Below are 21,382 nucleotides of genomic sequence, written 5' to 3'. Positions count from 1 at the left end.
ACCTCTGAGGCCCTGTGTTCTCATCTGCACTGGGGCAGGTCTGCCTGGAGGACCCCTTCACTTCCTTTCAGCACTGATATTGGCCCATTCCATCTCTCAGCTGCAGACACATGCTGGGAGACCGTGGCTGTACTGGTGAGTTACCTACACTTCAGAATCCCACCTTCCAAAGCCCAGGAAACACATATTCGCTAGGAAGCAATGGGGACACCTGCGGCTTACAGCTCTCCTAGTATAGGATGGCAGTTTAGTGTAATTTTCATCCAGTGAACTGTCTTAAAACATCCATATCAAACTCAGCAACAAGTTAAAGCAAAAAAACTGAAAAGGTATTTGAGGTAAATCTTACCTAACTAGACAATGCAGTCTACGCCTCTCTCAGCGCTCCGGATCGGTTGAGTTTTGATTATATGATATAAACACCCAAACATCATTAGAAACATCATCACACTTTGCCTTCTTTCGGCGTCCTGCTTTCAACATGATCAATATATTCTGTTGAGTAGTATTGATCCCTGGGGTTTGGTTTGTTCACTTCAGTTTCTGCCCCTAAAGGGCAGGGGGCAAAGTGGCCGGTGCCTTTTTGTGCATACCAGTGTCCACAAGAACTCCCTAAAATCACGTTCATTTTACCTCTATCATCCACCTGATGATAGCATGTCACTCTCCATCAAGATGTTCATTGGTTCGCTCATTCTGTCATTCATTACTCAGCTGCTCGTTGAGTAAAGGGCAGATGCCAGGCACTGTGCTGGGGGCTGGGGAGAGAGATGAGAGAGGAGGTCCAAGCTCTCAATGACCTCATTGTCCCCGGGATCACCACCAGGCCAACAGCTCAGCGTGGACTTGCTATCCTTATAGCAGGACAGCGCAAGTAAAGGATGGAAAATAGAACCAGGGTAACTGGGGAAGACCTTCCCGAAGAAGTGACTATGAAGCTGAGATCCTCAGACAAGCAGGAGGTAGGCCAAGGGTGAGGGGCCAAGACCCCAGGAGGAAAGGGATGACAAGGCCACCATCCGGGGCTTGAGAAGAAGCACCTGCTTCCTCCCCACCCCACCCCCGAGAACTCTGACCTGAAATTCCCATGCCTAAAGATGCCTGAAATACTGGGTGTTGTTTTAAAGAGGAAGAAGGTGTGTTCTCAGACCTTGCTGCTTCTGTGATAAGCTGCCGAATGTCTAATTGTCCTGAATNTTTTAAAGAGGAAGAAGGTGTGTTCTCAGACCTTGCTGCTTCTGTGATAAGCTGCCGAATGTCTAATTGTCCATATTCAATCTCGTATGCAGGAAATCACAGGCAGATTTTTGTCCTTCCTCAATGTATTTTTAACCATTTTAACATCAGATTAAGTCTTGATGTTCACTGGATGGGACATCTGCAGGCTTGGGGGGCAGAGAACGTGGAGGACTTTCTCTGTTTCCTGCAGTGTGTCTGCACTTTTCCCGTAACACGGCTTTTTCTGACAACAGATCTCCCCAGGCTCTCCTTAGCCCTGACTCAGAAGACAGCCTCTGAGTTGAGCCAGGGAGAGTCATTAGAGGGGTCTGGTTTTTCACTCTCTTCAGACCGGCAAGTGGATTTGAAGCCTTCGGGGAGCGTTGAGTGGATTAAGTAGGCAATTTGATCCATTAACTTTGACTAATCATCCTTCTTTTCTGTGAAGTTCCAGAGCTAGAGGAAGGTGGGAGAGAGAAAGGTAGAGGTGAGCTCGTGGCTCAGGCGGGATTGCAGGCCTGCAAATGTGCGTTAGTTGACAAGTGTACAACACACGGCCTATGCTTTCCCGATAGTCAATACATGGCTGAAATTTTTCTAAACGAACTGGCTGGACTTGACCTTCACCAGGGATTGACTCGTGGTTCAGGGAGTCACAAAAGTGTGGCCTGGCAAACGAGAACCAGTGAATGCATGGTATCTTAAAGAAGAGAAGGATGTATGATATTTTAAATATATGAGGATAGATAGTGAGAGAAGGTTTTTTCCCCCCTGATTCCTTTATATCCTTGAACCGGGATCTGTTTTATTAACCTTGGTGCTAATTGGCCAGTGACTGGGATAAGATTCCTCAGTGTAAAATGTCTTCATTGAGTTACATCGGATTTTTTCATCTTTTTGCCACCGAGGATAGTTTTTGTTATTTTGACCCAGTGCAAGGCATATATATGAAGGTTTTTCTTTCCACACAAAATTGTGTTTGATGTGAATGAGCTTGCATCCCGGCTTTTTAAAGCGATTGGGTACCATGTGACATAGCCCATCACCCAGGCTGAGGCTCTGCCCAGGGAGACGTGGGTTACCACTCTTGGGTTATTTCATTCCAGCCCAGAGCAGACACTTGACATTTCTGGTGGCCTCGACAGCCTCATCTTGCCTATTCGTGCAAGTACTTATTTTGACTTCATTTTGGGTCCAAAAGGTGTCGCCCTGCCTGGTACTTTCTTGGGTATTGATGGAACTTTTTGAGAGGTTTTCTCACATCTCCAGGTCCCAAACTACTGTTGTGAATTCCGCGTTAGGAACCTCTAGGAGGTACCCTTGTGTTTTTCCTACTCTGTGACATTTTTAGGCCCCAAAAGGATCTCCCACCATGACACATAAGGGCTTTGCAGACATCGTATGTGGCATCACCCACTCAGGACTCGTATCTCAGAGTGATGGATTCAAAAGCAAACATTGGCAATAGTAATAGCCCAGAAAAGCTACGTTAATGAGACAAGTCCAGCAGAAAAGTGTATGGCAGAAGAGTTGACAGGAAATAGAGGACAGAGTCCCAAAGACGTAACATGACCCGCGTGGCTTCTCTTCCGGGTTCTGTCCCGCCATAGCTGGTGAGAAGCAAGAGAGGCTGGGTTCTAAAGGTCAATAATTGGTAGCTCCATTGGCACCAAATTAAGGAAGACATCAATAGCTAGATTTAATTAACAAATGGCAGAAAAGAGCCTGAAATAAAAACCTCAGACAGATAGACTTTTAAAAACACCAAGCACGAGTCATTTATCAGCAACTCACATTTATAATACTGATTTCCTATTCCTGAATAAAAAGAGTTACCTCAGAACTTTACAAAAGATACACGTTTTGGTAATGCTTGTATTTCAATTCTCTTCAGATTTCTAAGAACACACAGACATTCCACCCACAAACATGACCCACCCCACACACACTTTCATTTTGTCCTGCGGCATGGACATTTCTGGAAAATCTACATCTTAGATGTTCACACACACACACACACACACAGCCGACTAACTTAGGTCTTGATATGTTTGTTGATCCATTTCCTGAGCTGAAAGTATCCATTTTGCTAACCCCGAAGGTCATTGGGTCGGTGGGTAGGGGTTACCTCTCCAGCCGCAGCCTAGTTGACATTTTGGTCCAATTATTCCAGCGTTACAAGTCCTTTGATCCGCGCCTGCCCTGTGGCCCTATACATAAACCATTAATGTGTCTGTCTTCCCCACTCATGAGTCATGTCCTGAGCAGGAATCCTCCCTCCCTCCCTGGGCTCACTCCATCCCTCTCACTCATTCCACCCTGACCCTGAGAGGAAGCTAGTGCTGGGGTTGATGTATGTATTCCACACATCACAACAGATGTGATATTTTAAAACCTAACACTTCGATTGGCAGCTTGCCTCAAATCATGTGGCTTCAACGTGGCCGCATCTGAAGGGTTGGGCCAAGTTCTGTTTCAGCCAATTCTATAGACGTGTAGAGACTCTTTTTGATTAAAAATGGCCCAAATGTATAGTGACTCAAGCACAATCATTCCGATCCTGAGATGAAACTCAGAGGATAATCAGAGGAAGAGATCCTGAATTAGCTTAGTAGAGGATCGGCTGAACAGAGCCAGACAAGCTTCTCAGGCAGGACAGAATCGGTGTCAGACACCACTTGTCCTGGGTTAACGTGGCTCTGAGGTCTTGGGCCAGAGCTTGGGAACAAAATCTGGGATGCTGGCGATTGCTTCTGTGGGTGCTGAACCCCCTTATCCAGAGAGCTCTGCCCCATGACCTGGATTTGTGGTTGGCCTGGAAGTTCAGCCACAGCTGACCATTTGCCCACACCTCATCCAAAGAGAACCAAAACCAGTGAGTGTCCAAGACCATGAGCCTCCAGTAGGATGAACTGAGGCAAGGAGCAAAGCATTAAATGTCAGACAAAGCACACTGGGAGGAGAGCTTAGCATGCCTGAGACCTAAACCCCCAAATGAAGAAACTGTCTTAATGATCTGGCTTATCCATTTTAGTTGAAAGGTAAAGAGTGAGGCTGTGGGCTTCGTGTACGTAGCAAATTCTAGAAAATTATTCTTGTAGGATCTACCAGAAGCAAGGGTACCTCCCACATCATTGTTTTATTCTCTCAATCATAAATTTCAGGACACAAAGTGACAAAGGCCAATGAAAGAATTTCATAAACTTCAGTTCCTTATCAAATGGAACGTCCAGACAATATTTGCAAACTTTCAGTTTGGCCTAAAGCTGGAAAGCAATGATTGTCCAGAAAGTCTAGGCCCCAGACTCATGTCTGAGTGCTCATGACTGAGGTTTGGGAACCAAGTTACACTTGGTTGTTGGAATCCAGCATAGGCTGGCTGGAAAGTTCTGGATTATTATTTCAGCAAAGAGTTCTGTCCCCTTGTTATTTCATTTCTTGGAGCAGGAGATAGGAGCTTATGAAAATTAATGAAACCTCTTCTCATAGTGATACCACATTGACCTCTCCTGCAAGAAGATCTCACTGGCCATTATTTGGCTTTGTTTGGAAGAAAGAGTATGGTGGAATAAATATCGAAAACATGAAAGAGAAGTGACGTGGTAGCCCTAACTAAAGCACCATCAGACACGTAATCTGAATGCGAATCTTCATTTTCTCTTAGCACAGACGGGAATAGCTGTGACAATCTTGAGTAACACACCTCGCTTATGGAAGATGGTCCAGTTCGCTAGCACGAACATTCCTGTAAGAAGGAAGTGTTAGCAGTGGGTTCCAGGAAGCCCCATAGGGATAGTTTCCCAAGGGTGCCCCAACACAGTACTTACCCAGATGCCACTTCTCTAAGTGGCCCCCTTACCAGGAAAACGTTATGTACCACATCCAAGGAAATCTCTGCTCCCTTATCCTTAGATTGGAGGGGGAAAAATTGTGTCTCTTTCAAACACAACAACGAACGTTACCCCTGAGGCCCTGAATGCAAATCATCCTGGATTAGATCACCTCAAAGCTTTCCTAAGAAGTGAGCTTTCTTAAGGAGAACAACAACAACAAAAACACACACACAAAACTTTCCTTCTTAAAAACAGTAGGCGCTTTCTCTTCTGGGGTGGAATTGGGGTTTTAATAAACAGAGAAGAAAAAGAGCTCTCATGTGTGCAGCTCGGTGCTTCCTCAGGCGTCGTGTTGGTTCCTGGCCGTTTCTTCTCACGTTTGCCTGGTTGTAGGACCCAGGAGGTGGGGTTGGAGCTCAGTGAGGCCGAAACCTCTGCCTTTTGCACAAATCAAAGCGTGGAGCTGGCAAGTTTGACCTGAGCCGCAGAGGCCTCCCGGGCAGGCACAGGGAGATGCGCCGGGGAGGCGACGCAGGGGCGAAGCAGGAGTTGCCTGAGGAAGCCTCGGCCCTACCTGCTTCTGAGTGCAGGAGGCAGTTCCAGCCTGAGCCTGGAAGCAGGCAGGGTCTTGGGAAAAGATAAGGCATCCCTGCACAAGAGGGGAAGGCCCCGAGCCTGCTGGACTTGGCATTTTCTCTGGGCCTTTCCCCGATCAGCGACAAGCTGGCCCGCACTGTGGACCCGATCACAACGGCCTACAGCTGAATCTCCAGACTGCCATGTCCAGCTCCCAGAGGCGCTCTCAGTGGTGACTTCAGCCTCCACTCCAGGCTGTCTTGTGGCAAACAGTCAATCTGACATGAACCCAGGCTTTGGTCTTTGTCGTCTGTGACCTCTGGTGCCTCAGGGGCCAGCCCTGGGAGGTAGTAAGGGGGAGGCATTCTCTGGGTTCCAAAAACCTGGATAAAACCTCATGTTGACAAGCACCCTAAGCCTGCCTTTCAAGGCTCTTGCTCTTGGCTGGAATTAGAGTCCACTGTGGGGTAATGCCTCTTACCTCCTGCTGATCAAATACTAGGCCTTTGATTGGTAGAAAAAGAAACTACGTTTTATTTAATAAATACAATTTGTTCAACAGAATCTTTCCTAATCGGAGTCCACTTGGGAGAGAATAGGAAAAAAGTAACAGGACTTTTTTTTTTTTTTAAAGATTTTATTTATTTATTTGACAGAGATAGAGACAGCCAGTGAGAGAGGGAACATAAGCAGGGGGAGGGGGAGAGGAAGAAGCAGGCTCATAGCAGAGGAGCCTGATGTGGGGCTCGATCCCATAACGCCAGGATCACGCCCTGAGCCGAAGGCAGACGCTTAATGACTGAGCCACCCAGGCGCCCCAAAAGTAACAGGACTTTTGATAGCAAGAGTTCGGAAACAACGCCCTTATAGGTGCTTTGTATAGCTTCTCAACCTTATAGCCGTTCATCCCTGCATACATGCGTTCGCTTCACACATATTTATTAAGAACTTGCCAAGCATGTCAGACACTCGAGATTCAGTTATGGATAAAACACAGTGCCTGACCCACAAAGGGGATTATAGCCTAGAGGAAAAGACTAACACACAGTTAGGCAACCCGCATACATCCCAGGAACTGCTGGGCTGAGAGTAAGTGCCGGCTCAAGCAGGCTTCCTGGAGAAGGTGATGTCTAATTGGTTTTTAAAGTAATGGTAGGGTGTGCAGCTTAGATGCTCCATGTTTGCATGCATAAAATAGAACAGGTTGAGTAATTGTTTCATAGGTCATATTATGGCAGGTGTCTGGGCTCTAACACAAGGTCAGATGTCATTTGCATTGGGTCTGATTCTATACACCAGAAGGGGGGCACATGGAAGTTAATAGGATCTTATTCAGGGATCAGGTCCCCAGGTAGAAGTTGTGAACAAAAACGGGGAAGAACTTCAGACCAACGTTTCCCAAATGGTATTTCATGGAATATGTACAGGTGATTCGAGCAAAAGAGCATTTTGTGGTTCTAAGTTTGGAAAATGCTGAGTTTTTAAAAATCTAATTTTTGCAGAACTTATCAGTACCTTCATTTCAGTAACGCATACTATGAGTCACTCAACAAACACATGTGAGTGATGGCAATGAGCAATAATGAATCCATATTTCCTAAACCGATTGGTCCACAGAACCATTTTGTAAAGAAGCATCCATTCATTCCCTGTGTTCTTTGAACACGTTTTTTTGGACAGGAGTTAACTAGGAGAATTAGTGATAACCTCCCCAGATGGAACACTGCAACTACGTCAGCAGATTTGCAGTGTCTCCAGAGATGCTTTCAAGGGTGTTTTGCGATTGGAATATGTGATCCATAAGAGCTAGAGTGTTTCTGACTCAACAAAACTGGATGTTTCTGGAGAGTGCACCTTTAGCCAGAAATCTTATTGGGAAGGATGTATTTGGTGCCACAACCTGATGAAGGAATACCAAAGTTCATGGCCATCCATGAAGTAAGATGACAATAGGAAACATAGATTTTCACTGTGTATGTCATATAAGATAATTCCCAAAGAAAAGTCATGGACCCAAACCAGATGGTGAGTTTAAGAGGATTGATGGCTTGCCCCACCCCGTTCAGATGCAGTTTACGAACGTATACCTGGGACTTGTGATGCTGAGTTTCACCTGAACCCCCAGATTCTCAGGCAGACACTGTGATCAGAAACTTGGGAGCAGGGGCTCTGCGTCTCTTCTGGGCTTTGATCTGTCTTAAGTGCCTATGAGTAAGGAGGTCATTAAAATGCATCAGGAGTGCGTGGATCTCGGTTAGGATAAATCTCAGGGCTGAAGTGCTTTTTTGTGAAGAGACTCATATATGGGAGGCCAGATCAGCCACAACCTTTGATATTTCCCAACACTGCTGCTCCAGTCGGACCTCCCAAGTATCTGGAAATAGCAGCTAAGGTAAATAAATGAGTATACACACTTACGATTGTATATAAGCATAATACGTATTTCAGTTATACATTGAAGCATATATTCAGATATAGGTATTCAATTTTGTGTGTGTGTATGTGTGTATATATATGTATGTGTATATGGGTGTGTATATATATGTGTGTGTGTGTATATATATATTTCTATTATTCTCGGGCATTTCCCATTTCCTTCCATTTCATCCATTTGTTTTCCTATCACTAGCCAACTGCTTAAGTTGTTTACAAAAAAGAACAATCTCGACATTTAGCATGTCAATTGCAGTTGGAATCCTATTTGAAAGCTTATGCTGTTTTTTAATATGATCTTAATCTTGCTTCCACTGCAGCTGTCCATCTCAAAAAGAGAAAAAGGCATATTCTATTAAAAACAATTGATTCCATAATGACTCTAAATCTGCAAATGAGACCCATTACCCATTTCCCCAGTACCACTTACAAATGAATCTCCGTGAAGTATCAGCGTACGGATTTTTGGTGTCGGCCACCGTATCCCACTTGGTCAAATCTTAGTGGTCATCACTCATGGAGGAGGAGAGGTAAACCAGATCACATCAAACCACAGTCACCCCCAAAGCCAGCCGTGCTTTGCAGTGGTACATGGGTGGGGCGGGGGTGAATGAAAGCAGATGGTTTCCCTCCCTAATCCCAATTCACTTGATTTCTTGAGTTGATGCTGGTCTTCCCTTGAGCATAGACACCCTGAAGCTCTGAGGGGTGTACCAGAGACATTGCTGGTCAAATAGCAGGTATGATGGTCATATGTCATTGACAAAGCTAATAATCAGGAAAGGGTCCACTGAATACTGATGACTGCAATAAAATCCTAAGGATATACCTGCAAAGAAGAAAAATAATTGCCTAGACAAGAGAAGAATTATCCAGCACAGCCTCACTGACATGTTGATACAAGGGCTCCTTCCCAGCTCTTAACTATTGCCTGGTACCAATGATGAAAAAGAGAGAGGTGCTTCCTTACTTCTCTTTCATTTGAAGGAGCCACACAGCTGGTAGAAATTTGGGGAGGGTAGGAAAGCTCTGACAGGGGACTGGACTGGTCTCTGCCTTCAGAAGTGGCCAATGGTCCAGGCAACCAGGAAGCAACAGGTATTGCTGGTTTTCGGAAGGACTGCTTGGAGATCAGAGCCGATCTCTCATGACATTTTCACCAGCCCCGATCAACATAAAAAATGAGCAGAATTATCCATTAATTTAAATGCATCCAATGTAAAGGACTGTCCTTTGTTTCAAGAGTATAGCATTCTTGTTGACAAAAATGCCCTTTATTTTGTGAAGTGGTGTTCCCATCAGCTGTCATGGCACTCGTGGTTGCTGTTGTAATTTATATAATCAGTCCCAAAAATATTTTTTAAGTTCCCCTTCTTTGTGAAATCCAGAGATTCAAGAGCCACTGAAGGCATGAGGGACTGATAGAATAGGTAGGATCAATTTCGTTCCAGGAAGAAAAACTGTGAGAAAAATAAAAATGGCAGGGAGAGAAAGAAACAGCCAACGATGAATGTACTGAGCCAATATTTAGCTGGTACCACGTCCAGCTGTTCGACCCCAGCTCTAAACACTTGCTGGGGGAGCATCTAGGCATCTCTAAGCCAGAGGGTAAACGTGCATGCCCAGACAACAGCAGCGTGGGCATTTTCTCCCCTCCTCTCCAAGATAGAGAACTAAATCTTGTCATTTTCCAAACTGTATGGTAAGCATTTCTGCCCAAGAAACCATGGGGGATGAACAGTGTAGCTGACAGCATAGATGCCTTTGCCTTCTGAGATGCTGTTGTAACAGCATTTAGTCCCAGGGGCTCAAGCCCTCTGGCCCTGCATGGTTCCTGCTGTTCAATTTTCTGGAACATTGGTCCCTGCTTCCTTCTCCCTGCTCCAGCCCTCCTCCTTACCTCTCATCCTGCCATTCCTCCCGCTAACATCTATCTTTTTCTCTGCAGTAGCCTCCTTGGTACTCAGGGCTGAAATTAACTGCTTCCATGTCCTACAAGCATGTACTTTACTTTCTTGTGTTGGCACCTGCAACTCCATCCTTTATCCTGGGGCTGGAGAAAGGGTTTCAGTAAATTCTACTGGTGATGAAGCCCTACGACAGAATTCCTTAGAGACCTTGAATTCAGGTTACATTACATATCTCCATGAAAGTTAAAATGAAGAGTCTCACAGTACCAGAGGAAGAATCCTTATGGAATGGGCTAGAAGTTCTCCATGAGCTCAAAGCCCCTGACTCTGGCTCTTCAGTCAGAGGATCTGACCTGACCGTAGCTGAGCTGATGGCTCTCGAGCACATGTCTCTGAGGCTCAGGGATACATAAAGGGTTCGGGCAAGAGGGCATCCCAGGTGTTCTGTGAGCTCCCACAGGCTGCCATTTGATGGCTCCAACCCCTGATCGCAGTCCAGTCTGTGGGTGAAGTGTGGCGAGGCTGGGAGGCTGGCAGAGAAAAGCAGATGCGGTGAGCGTGTCCAGAGACAGGGAGTTTTCACTTCCCAGCTCTACAACGCACCGCACCCTGGACCTCTCCCTGGGGAAATCTCCTGGAGGAGGAGATGGGCATCCCTGTCCCCATATCCCTTCGGCTCCAACTCCCACTGTTTTGTCAAAGCAGTTGTCTTAAATTGGAGCTGTGAGCAAGCATTGCATTTGGCTCACTCCAGCCAGTTGGTGTTGTCACCTGCAGCTGAAACAGTGGGAGACAGAGGCCTCCGTGTCACACCTGGCGGATCTTCACAAGCCAGTGCTGTTGCTGCGTCCACGTGACCAACCAGGGTGGTCGTGCCTTTCCCCAGCTCATGCTGTTTAATCCCTGGGAAATGGTGAGGCTGCAGCTGCTTGCATTTTTTTGCCTAAAAGGAATGAAGCACATATATCTATATGAAGATATAGATATATAATGATTAATGGGGGGAAAATATTTGCGAAATGCAAGAATCTAACAATCTTCGAGTTTAAGGAGGAGATCCCAGCACATTTGGCTCTCCGTCCATGAGGAATGCCAAAAACAAAACAAAAAACAAAAATGCAAGTCCTGGGTCTCCCAGTCTCTCCATCACCATTAAAGGAAAGACCACATGAAAGTGTGGACTCTGCTTGGTGGGAGATGATCATTTCTGTGGGCTTTTCAGCTACTTTACTTTCTGTAATTTCTGGTGGTTCTCTTTCTCTCATACCAGCCATGTGTCTGGTTAGAGAAAGGGTCTTGATTAACGTCTCCAAGCCAACAACTCTTTAAATACCTGAACCAAAGGAATTCAGTGCACCTACCTAGAGGAAAGGCAAGTGTCCCTCTTGATGTGATATTCTGTGTTTCTCTGAAGCAAATGCTAACTGATCGACTTCTGTAGGTTTCACTGAATACAACTGCATGCATGGAGTGCTATTACTGTTTGCAATGCAACCTGATCTAAAAACATTGCATTTCTTTTTAATCCAAAGGGGACTAGCAGGTTTATTGTGTTTGCATGTGCTTTCCCCCTAGACTCTGGCTGCCCTAACAAGAAATTCAATAAATCTACTTCCAAACCATCTTGCACAAGCTTTGCATGTCCAGTCTGGGCCTGAGGAAATTAACAAGAGAATAGAACATACCATCGACTTGCGGAGTGGCGATAAATTGAGAAGAGAGCATATCAAGCCATTCTCACTGATGTTTAAAGACTCCAGCCTGGAGCACAAGGTAGAGCTGGGTCTCCACATTGGCCCTTTTTCTGAAGTTACTTGTAAATGTTCATGGGACCAGAGAGAGAGCCCAGGGGCTGTGGTGTTGGTTGGTGTGTTTGTCGTTTGTTTGGTTTGGTTCAGTACTGTCTTTTCTTTTTCTCTTTGCAAATCATGAGTGGACTGAAGGCTATGAACGGAGATGCTTGTTAGAGGAAGAGGGCCTCAGCTTTGCTCTTTAAGGAGAAGATAACTAAAAGAACAGAGGAGTTCACTCGACTTTGAGATTTTTAACCCTAAGGGACATTAGCACCCACTTGCTTTTGCTTTTAGGCGAACTCATGTCAGTTGCAACCCTTGGCACGTAATGTATGAGAACGCCCAGTAACTGGACGCAAGCATGAGTGATAAACACTGCCTTTCTTAGATTACAGACACCTCTTCTCCCATTTTCCAGTTGTCTGCTGGCTCAGAGGCCCCCTGATGTAGGCGGAGTGGAAAGGAGATGGGTGGTGGGTTCAGCATTGGATTGCCATGTGGCCTTCAGAAAGTGAGGTAGCCTCTCTGAGCCTGAGCTCCTCAATGCACAGCGAGGATCGTGGACGTGCCTCCCACTTAGGCTAGTATGAGAAGCTCCAGGCAATGCCTTGATTAGATTAAGTGTTCAAACATGGCAGCCATCACCCTACTGATGATGATGTTTTCCCGCGCCTCTCTCCTGCCCTAGCTCTAAACTGTAAAGGGTGGTGGGGAGGCAGCGCTGTCCCTGCTTAACTGGGCTGCTTTTCTGCACTGATGGAAGCTGACAGACCTTCCTTGACTGAGCACAGGAGGTGCTTGGCCTCTGCAGGAGCCTCGGGCAAAAACAGCAGGGAATTTGCAAGCAAATTTCAGGAGTTTGATCCGATACTCTGCAAAGCTCCAGTGAGCAATTTTTTGTTACTTTGCTCAGCTGCCTGGGACATTCTGCTTTCCTCGATTTGGAGAATTCACACTTCTGTGCACATGCACCATTCCCAGTGAGTTTCTGTGATTAACTAAGTAAAGGTTGCAAACTCCAAAATTAGTATCTTCGCCTCTAGTTCACAACTTGAAATGGATTGTGTCTGTGTACTAACAAAAAGAGAAGAAACATTTTGTCCCACTCAACACCCTTCCCGCAAATAGCAAGTAGGCTTTTCTTATTTGTAACATATTTAAGGGGCTTAAGGTCCAAATTAAATTCATTTTCTTTCCTGGTTGCCACATTGAAGGAGCTAGGAGGAGCCGGGTGGTCTAGCGAAGAATCTTCTCAATTAGCCTGGGTAAATACCTATGTCCAGAGCTATACAAACCCTTTTGTTCATTTTTGCTAAAGATGTACTTGTGTTGCTAATGACCTGACCCCTGCAGACTGTAGATGATTTTTCATGTGTTTTATTCAGTAGCCTTTACATCTCTTCTACGGGACCTGGTGTTGGAGCAGGGGTGGACCTGGGGGGTAGGGGGGTGCATAGTGTGTCTGAGGTTGATTTCTGGGTCCAGGAGAGGTTCTTCTAGAAAAAGCAAAGGGCAGCATCCTGAACTGTGGGGATTTGCCCACTGACCGTCCAGCAGCCTTGCACTGTCCAGTGTGGTGGGCTCTGTCTTGCATGGGTTCTGCCAGGTGAGGCCAGTGGGGCACATCAGAAAACGTTCCCTCCCCTCCTGCTGCAGAGGCACTCCTCATGGACTCTTGCTCTGAGACTCTCTCTAGGGGCTGCATTACTGTGGAGCAGGGAATGTATAATAAGTATTAACCATCAGGTATTTACCGAATACCAAGCACTATTCTAAGCTGTTAGCACAAATTCACTAACAATGACAGTGTGAAGGAAGTGCTCTTATGAGCTGCATGTTATACTTGATGAAATGGAGACACAGAAATGATTAGGTGGCCCGCCCAAACCACCTGTCAGTAGAGGGGCTTCGATCTGAGCCCTCTGTGAGCCCCCGGCCACTGCCTGGTCTGTTCACTGCACTGCCTCTCCCAAGAGTCCTGGGGCTTGTTCTCTCCCAGGCCCTTGTATATAGACAACAATCCTGTGCGATCTGCATTCTTTCCTCTTGGAACTCTGGGTGGGGTGGGAGGCAGGGGGCAGGAGGCTCTGGAGAGAGAGTAAGTAGGAAAGAGTCCTGGAGCCTCAGCCGAATTAACACAGTGTCTTCAAGTCCATAAGGTTCCAGAACTGAGAACAGTATCACTGTGTATCTACTGTGTGTGTGGTGTTTATGTTTACCAGTTTATTGCATCCTTAGAGAGTCATTACTATCCTGCTTACAAAAGAGAAGACAGCCGTCTAGGCGTTAAGTAGAGGTCATAGATCTCAAATCTGGCTGTCATATCCCGTGAACTCTAAGGTACCATCAACCGTGAGATGCCCCATTTTCTCCGCAGCACTGAGAAAGAAAAACCCAGTATGGGGAGTCTGGAAGGAGCTCCTCCCAATAAGCTGGGCTTATGCCTCGAGGTAAGGTTGGACAGAAAAAAATCCCACCCAGCAGATAATAACCCCCCACACGCATGCCCATCCCCTGGGATTAGTTAGCAAAAAAAAGGAGCTCTCCAAGAGGTTAAACTCCAGAACGGAATCCACATAGCCTTGCTGCCTGATTGCACACCCTGAATGTGGTCTTTAAAAAACCTCAGGCAGGGAACTGGATGTGAAGTGGTCCTGGGTGGATGTTGCCCCCTGCTGACCAGCAGAAGCAATCACAAACCTCTCAAGGAACTTAGGGCTTTAAGACTCCATTGCGAATAAGAAGTGTTCTGGTTTCAGAGACGTTAGAAAGTGGGGGGAAAATTGGGCATCTTAGGATTGTTGTAACATATACAGCATTTGTGACTCCAAAGTCCTCTTTCCTCCCACTGCCCTACCCTGCTTTTTGGGAGCAAGTTTGCACCCTAAAAACATGTTTTCAGAAAGGAAAACAAGAAAGGGAAATACTAATTTTACCTTTGGAACTTTTGTGGGGAAGGAAAGTCTTCATTCTGTTTGAATAATAAGAAGAGGTGTGAACGAGGGAACGCCTTCCCCTCTCTTTAAAGTGAGTTAGAGAACTAGAACGTCAAAGTTCCTTTGAAAGGCCGTTCACACATTTCCTGATCACATTCGCTGATAAAAATGGGCACCTCTACCAACAGTTTTCTGTGAAATAGGACTTTTCTGTAGCCCGTGGCGTTGCACAAAGACCTGAGCAAAGGCTCAGGCTGAAGAGAAGTTCAGAGGAGACTGTCTTGACTCCTGTAGCTGATCTCGGGGTATTTTGTAGAACCCTGAGAGCCAGAAGGCGTGAGTCAGTGCTGATCTCTTAGCAGTGGAGCTTCTGGAGAGAAGACTGTGAAGTTCTGATCACGTCCTACCATGTCATTGCATGGTGGTACAGACACACACTTGCTCTCACACACACACACTTACACACTTATGCGCATTCACACAGTGTCTTACACACTCACACATACACTCCTACAACACGCTCGTACAGTGTCTTGCACACTTATACACCTACATATACACTCCCACACACTGTCACACACTCATACACACTCATGCAGTCTCTTGCACACTTATGCACTTACACATGCATTCTCGCACATACACACTCACAGTGTCTTGCACACTTATACATTTACATATACACTCGCACACTTGTACACTTACATATACACTCACACACTTATACACTCGCACAGTGTCTTGCACACTTATACACTCACACACACTCACACTTATACACATTCACACAGTGTCTTGAACACTTACGCATACACTCTCTCACACACACACACGAATCTTTTGAGTTAAGCTTCAGAGCAGCATGCTCATGACTCATGGTGTCACCCAGGTTGGGCAGCACGTGTTCACTTCTCTCTCTGGTCCTCTGTTTCCTCATCTGTGACGAGAGGGTCAATGAGCCCCCAGCATCTTTCAGTAGTCGATGCCATGAGCCACTGAATTCCCTATGACCATGGTGACCATATGCCCTGGTTAGCCCAAGACATTTATTTTCTTTTTGTTCTTAAAGATTTTATTTATTTACTTGAGAGAGAGAGAGAGAGCCCAAGCAGGGGAGAAGGGCAGAGGCAGAGGGAGAAGCAGGCTCCTGCTGAGCAGGGAGCCCGACATGGGACTCGATCCCAGGACACCCAGGATCATGACCTGAGCTGAAGGCAGACGCTTCACTGACTGAGCCACCCCGACGCCCCAAGGCATTGATTCTTTCAATGTGATTATTAGTAGCGTCTCCCTTCACTTTCAAAACTCACCGGTGTGGATAACGAGAAACACGAGCCGGGGCTTGGGCCTCAGCCAGGATAGAATCCATGGTTCTTAGCACCTCTAGTTCCCAGCACCCCTCGGAAGACTTTCTGAGCAGACCTCTGGGTAGGGTGGGGGTCATGATCCAGGCATCAAAGGTCCCCTCCTGGTCCTCCCAAATTTCACAGAAAAACCCTCTGCCCTTCTTTAGCCTCAAGCTAAATCTTTCCTAAGACAGCTTACAGATCTCAGGAGCAAACAAAAATTAGAATTATGGTAAAGGGAGTAGAAACGTGGCATGTTTGTCAAAGACTGATCATACTGGATTTTTTTCTTTTCTTACGTGTGAATTTTTCTTATAAAAAAAATGAGTACATTTGCACTAACAAAAGTTTATGCCAAGCATATAAGACAAAAAGAAGAAAGCAACATCTCTTGGGACCTTACAATTCAGGGTAACCACTGGGAACATTTTGGCATCTGTCTCCCTACACCTTCATGATTGCAATTCTCTATGCTTATCTGTGCGATTTTTTTTTATTAAAATAGGACCATTTTGTACAGAATTATTTGTGACACAGTGTTAAGCACTCTTTGCTTGAGACTTTTCCTGTATTATTAAATATGCAGTTAAAAAAATTGTAACCACATACTACTTTATTGCATGTTTTAACCATTTTTGGCTTTTTTTCCCCGTTTTTCACTCTTATAAATTATAAACTGCATTGCAGTAACCATTGTCTTAGTTAAATCATACACCCATGCTTAATTCTTTCCTTAGGAAGAAGATCCTAAAAATGCTATAAGAGAACGTACGTTTAAAAATACTTGATGTACGTTCCGAAATTGCTCTCAAAATTGTGTTTATACTTTTAAATTGCAACTTTGATAAGAAGCAAAGTGTCACTTCTATTTTTTTTTTAATTATTCTTGAGTTTGAAAGTCTTTCAGTATATGTTTTTCTGTTTTGGTCTTTCTGTTTCTCCTTTTGTGATTTGCACATTCGTCTTAATTGTCATCTCTCATTGTGGTGCTCACCTCAGTGTTATTGATTTGTGAGTACTCTTTATATATATAGTGAAAGACTTAACCCCACAACACTTAGAGGAAGGGGATATTTATCAGCCTCTGGTCCTCATTTCTCTTTTAGGACAAGACTCTTAATTTGTTTATTATTTGTGAAGCTTAGGATGGGGAAGGCAATTAATTACAATTACTTATGGATGTTTCCAGGCCAAATAAACCAGCCCAATACCTGTAGTGCCTGAAGAGAGCTCAGTCACATACGGACACATACTTGGAGGGACTTCATTAAGCTTACTGTTCGAAAAACTCGAGTATCGCCACCTTGGAACAAGTCAACTTCCTCATCGCAAGTACAGATCAGGCTATGTTTAATATATACTTCAGAATTGGTTTATGAGAACTTATGCTTTTAATGTGAGCATGTTAGGAAGCTAAGTGTTAAAATCAAACCATATCAATGATGACTAGATTTCCTTCTCTTTTTCAATGTTGGCATCTTTTCGCTAAATGAAACCTTTTCCTTTGAGAAAAGGCCTCCTTATGTGATTGTGAAACTTTTAAGTGATAAAAAGCCTCTTTGTCCTAGGCTGATATTTTTCCAAGTAGAAGGTCATCTGGGGAGCTTGTTAAAAATACAGGTACCCATCACTCTATCCCCAAGATTCTGATTTTCCAGGGGGACCTACATTTAGGATTCCAGGATTCCTTTTTCCCAAGTTGGTGCCCACCCTTCTCTTTCCTTGACTGCACCCTAGGATTTGGGGTTTTCACTTGCCAAACACCCCCAGAGATCAGATCATATCAGAAGGTCCTAGATCCAGACTGGATGCCAATATGGCCTCAGGCAGGCCTAGAGAGGATGTCTCCATAAGGCTCATAGAGTTCCTAGGAGCTGAGACACTGGAGTCAAGCAGACCTTGTTCAAATCCCACTTTGGAAATAGAAGTGAGTGCAAAGAATGGTTGATGAATTTACGGGTCATTCGTGGATGCTGACACGTCGAGAGCCTTCCATCACCCAGGTGGACATTCATATGCCTCCTTTATCTCACAAGTGTCTGGTTTTTGTTAAATGGCAGAGGAAGAATATACACTTGATTACCGGATAGACATGCTTGAATCCAGTTCCTACCAATTACTGAGTGGGTGACACAGGACAGAGTGAGCTCACTGAGAAGATGGCGATCAGAATACCTGCCCCTTACTGGGTTGTTGTGAAAATAGTTGACGTAATTCTCATGGAATAGATATTTGAATCATTTCAATAGTTATTCTTTTCCCTTTCCTTGTGATGAATCCTATGTCAGTCCACATCGGGGTGAGGCTAAACCCTCACTTAACATAAACCTCACACTTGTAGAGCTTCCGTAAAGAAGCTACTTCTTTAAAAGTGGTGGGAGGAAACAGTGTTCCTGTGGCTGGTACACCAGGGTCACGGCCTCCTAAATACACAATCACATAGGTACATAAAGGCACTCACTAACCAAGTACCCACCTACAGCCCATTGCGGGAGGCCTCCCCAGCCCTGCCTTCTGGTCAGTAGAGCACAAGCAGTGGGCATCTTGGCCCCCTGGGATGTATTTACATACGTAAGAGTCATTCAGTTGTCTCTTCTTGAAATGATTTTCTCATTCCAAATTCTCTATTAATCACCATCTTCCCAATAAGATGAGAAAGATCAACTCTCTTTAAGGGCATGTGGTGTTTGATCATCCCCAAAGGCCATGCCCTTCTTCCTGGGAGACCAAGCCAGCTAAGGAGTTTAGATGTCACACATAGGTCTCTCTATGCTCCTGCAAGGACTGTCCTGTCCATGCTCGTGATCCCTGGGAAGTCCCTCAGGCCCAACGCAGAGCGTTTGCTACATACTGACTGCTTCAGACACAGAGTGGGGCAGGTGCTGTCAGAAGACAGAAAGACGTGGCTTCCATTCCCTTCGAACTTACACTCCAACTTGTGATCTGGGGCAAGTCATTGAACTTCCCATCCCCGCAAGGTCGCTGTGCAGATGAAAGGCAGATAACTCTTACGAAGTCCCTCGAGACAGCAGTGTTGCAAGGACACCGACGTTTGTTGATCGCTTGTGACTCTATCAGGCTTTTCTACCGTAAGCATGTTAGTTTGCTACCTCCTTTAATTTTTACAACAGTCCTTTCGTGTAGCTACTAGTTTTACTGTTTGATAAATGAGGGAGGCTTAGAGTTGGAGTAACTTTCTCAAGGCTCAAACATGTAGAAGACAGCAGAGTAGGGATTCAAATCTGACTCTTTCCCAAAACTCAGATTTTTTCTACCACACTTTGCAAGATCTTATTGTTTTCAGGGTGTCTGCTTTTCATTATAGTTTGGAATGGTCTTGAGGATGAGGCCGATGGGGTGCACCGGAGGCATATAGAGCTATGCATGCGACAAATACCTTGGAGGCAAGAAAAAAAAGCAAAATTAAACCATGAAAATTTCTCTCATCCCTTGTTTACTATCCCCCCTGCACATACCCGTGCACAAGCACAGACATGTACACATGCATGCATGTAGACACACGCATGCACAGACAAGTATACATGCACATGTGGACACACACCCACGCACAGACAAGTACACATGCATGCATGTAGACACATGCACGTGCACAGACAAGTACACATGCACATGTGGACACACATGCACATGCACACTTGGACACACCCATGCACATGCACAGACATGTGCACATACATGTGTGTAGATGCATGCGTGTGCACGGACACGTACACATGCACACATGTTCACACATGCACAGACACATGGACACATGCACGGACATGTATGCATGCATGTAGACACATGTGCGCACACAGACACATGCAATGCATACATGTATACGCCCATGCGCATGCAAGACATTTATACATGGATACGTGTACACACACCCATGCACAGACACATACACATGCACACAAAGACACATATGCACAGACACACATACACACATGGACAAGCACACCCATGCACAGACACACACACATGCGTACGTATACATGCACAGACATGCACACACACACATGCACAGACTGTACATGCATGCATGTACATGTGTGTGTACAGACACATATACATGTGCACACGTATACACAAGCACCTGCATAGACAGGTACACGTGCATACATATGCACACAACCATGTGCATGTGTAGACACATGCACGTGCATAGAACATGCATACATGTTCACACATGCACAGACAAGTCCACGTGCGTACATGTACACGCCATACATGTGCATAGACATGTATGCGTGCACCCATGTACACACCATGCACACACATGTACACAGACAGGTACGCGTGCATACATGTACACACAGAGACACGTGTATACACGCATACATGTACACCCACACACAGTCTGCCACATGTTTCTGGCGGCACCCAGATACAGCAAGGACAGCCCCATCACTCTCCCTGTCCATGCACCTGGGAAAACCAGTACCTGACTAAGCAGGCGCGTGAGATAGCTCTGGCTGAGGGCCTTGGGGCTGGGCACACTGAGCCCTCGAGTGGCCCCTGAGCAGTGTATCCAGACAGAAGGCTGGGGGGTGGGAGCCGTCGAGGAGTGAGCTGTGTGAGCCAGTGGTCTGAGAGAGCAGGCAAACTGGACAAGAGCCACCTCACAGGCCAGAGGCGCGTCAGACAAACCCGAGGGTGATGTTCCTCTTCACAGCCAAGTCGGCCATCAGCTCTCGGCCACTTCCTGGGTAGTTATAATAATACCTGTGGTAGACAGTATTGCAATGAACCAAGTTTGGTGCTGAGTCCTTTCAAAACATTCTTTTGACATTACTCCTTTTTCTGTCAGCAGCGACATAAAGACAAGGCCTTGTCACACAAGGGAGCCTTCAGATAATCCTGTGGCTGAGTATGGGTCTTTCTTCTCTGCATTCCGAATTTCTCTCAGTTTCCTCTAACCTTTATAAAGAAATTGAAGTTAAGTAAGGGCTTGAAAGAGTTCTGGAAAAATGCATCATAGACTTTGACATTTCTCTTTCTTTTTTCCCCCCCACTCCTGTTGGAGTTATGACAAGTGGAATGACATCATTAAGGAGGACTTGTGGCAAAGCCAAGAAAGCTAGGCAGATGAATGAATTTTCTAATGGATTAGGATGTTGGACTCTGGAATTAGGTAATGAAAAAAAATTTTTTCTGGAAGATGTTCAGAATTTGTTGAACCATTCTGTTTCGTTTCTTTTTTTTTTTTTTAATTTTTATTTATTTATTTATGTGAGAGACAGCCAGCGAGAGAGGGAACACAGCAGGGGAATGGGAGAGGAAGAAGCAGGCTCCCAGTGGAGGAGCCCGATGTGGGACTCGATCCCGGAACGC

At 45.4% G+C, this 21,382-nt stretch overlaps 1 protein-coding gene across 1 annotated transcript in view; it reads left to right on the top strand.

Annotated features, from left to right (window-relative positions):
* Window positions 1-21,382, top strand: part of ADCY8 (adenylate cyclase 8) — a 266,226-nt gene that overhangs the window by 141,100 nt on the left and 103,744 nt on the right. Inside the window, exon 8 of the mRNA XM_002917618.3 lies at window positions 11,546-11,743. Coding sequence (XP_002917664.2) covers window positions 11,546-11,743 — 198 coding nt within the window. The remainder of the gene's footprint in view (window positions 1-11,545; window positions 11,744-21,382) is intronic.

The sequence above is a fragment of the Ailuropoda melanoleuca genome, chromosome 9 (assembly GCF_002007445.2).
Source record: "Ailuropoda melanoleuca isolate Jingjing chromosome 9, ASM200744v2, whole genome shotgun sequence".
NCBI lineage: Eukaryota > Metazoa > Chordata > Mammalia > Carnivora > Ursidae > Ailuropoda > Ailuropoda melanoleuca.
This window is presented reverse-complemented; position numbering and strand designations above follow the sequence as displayed.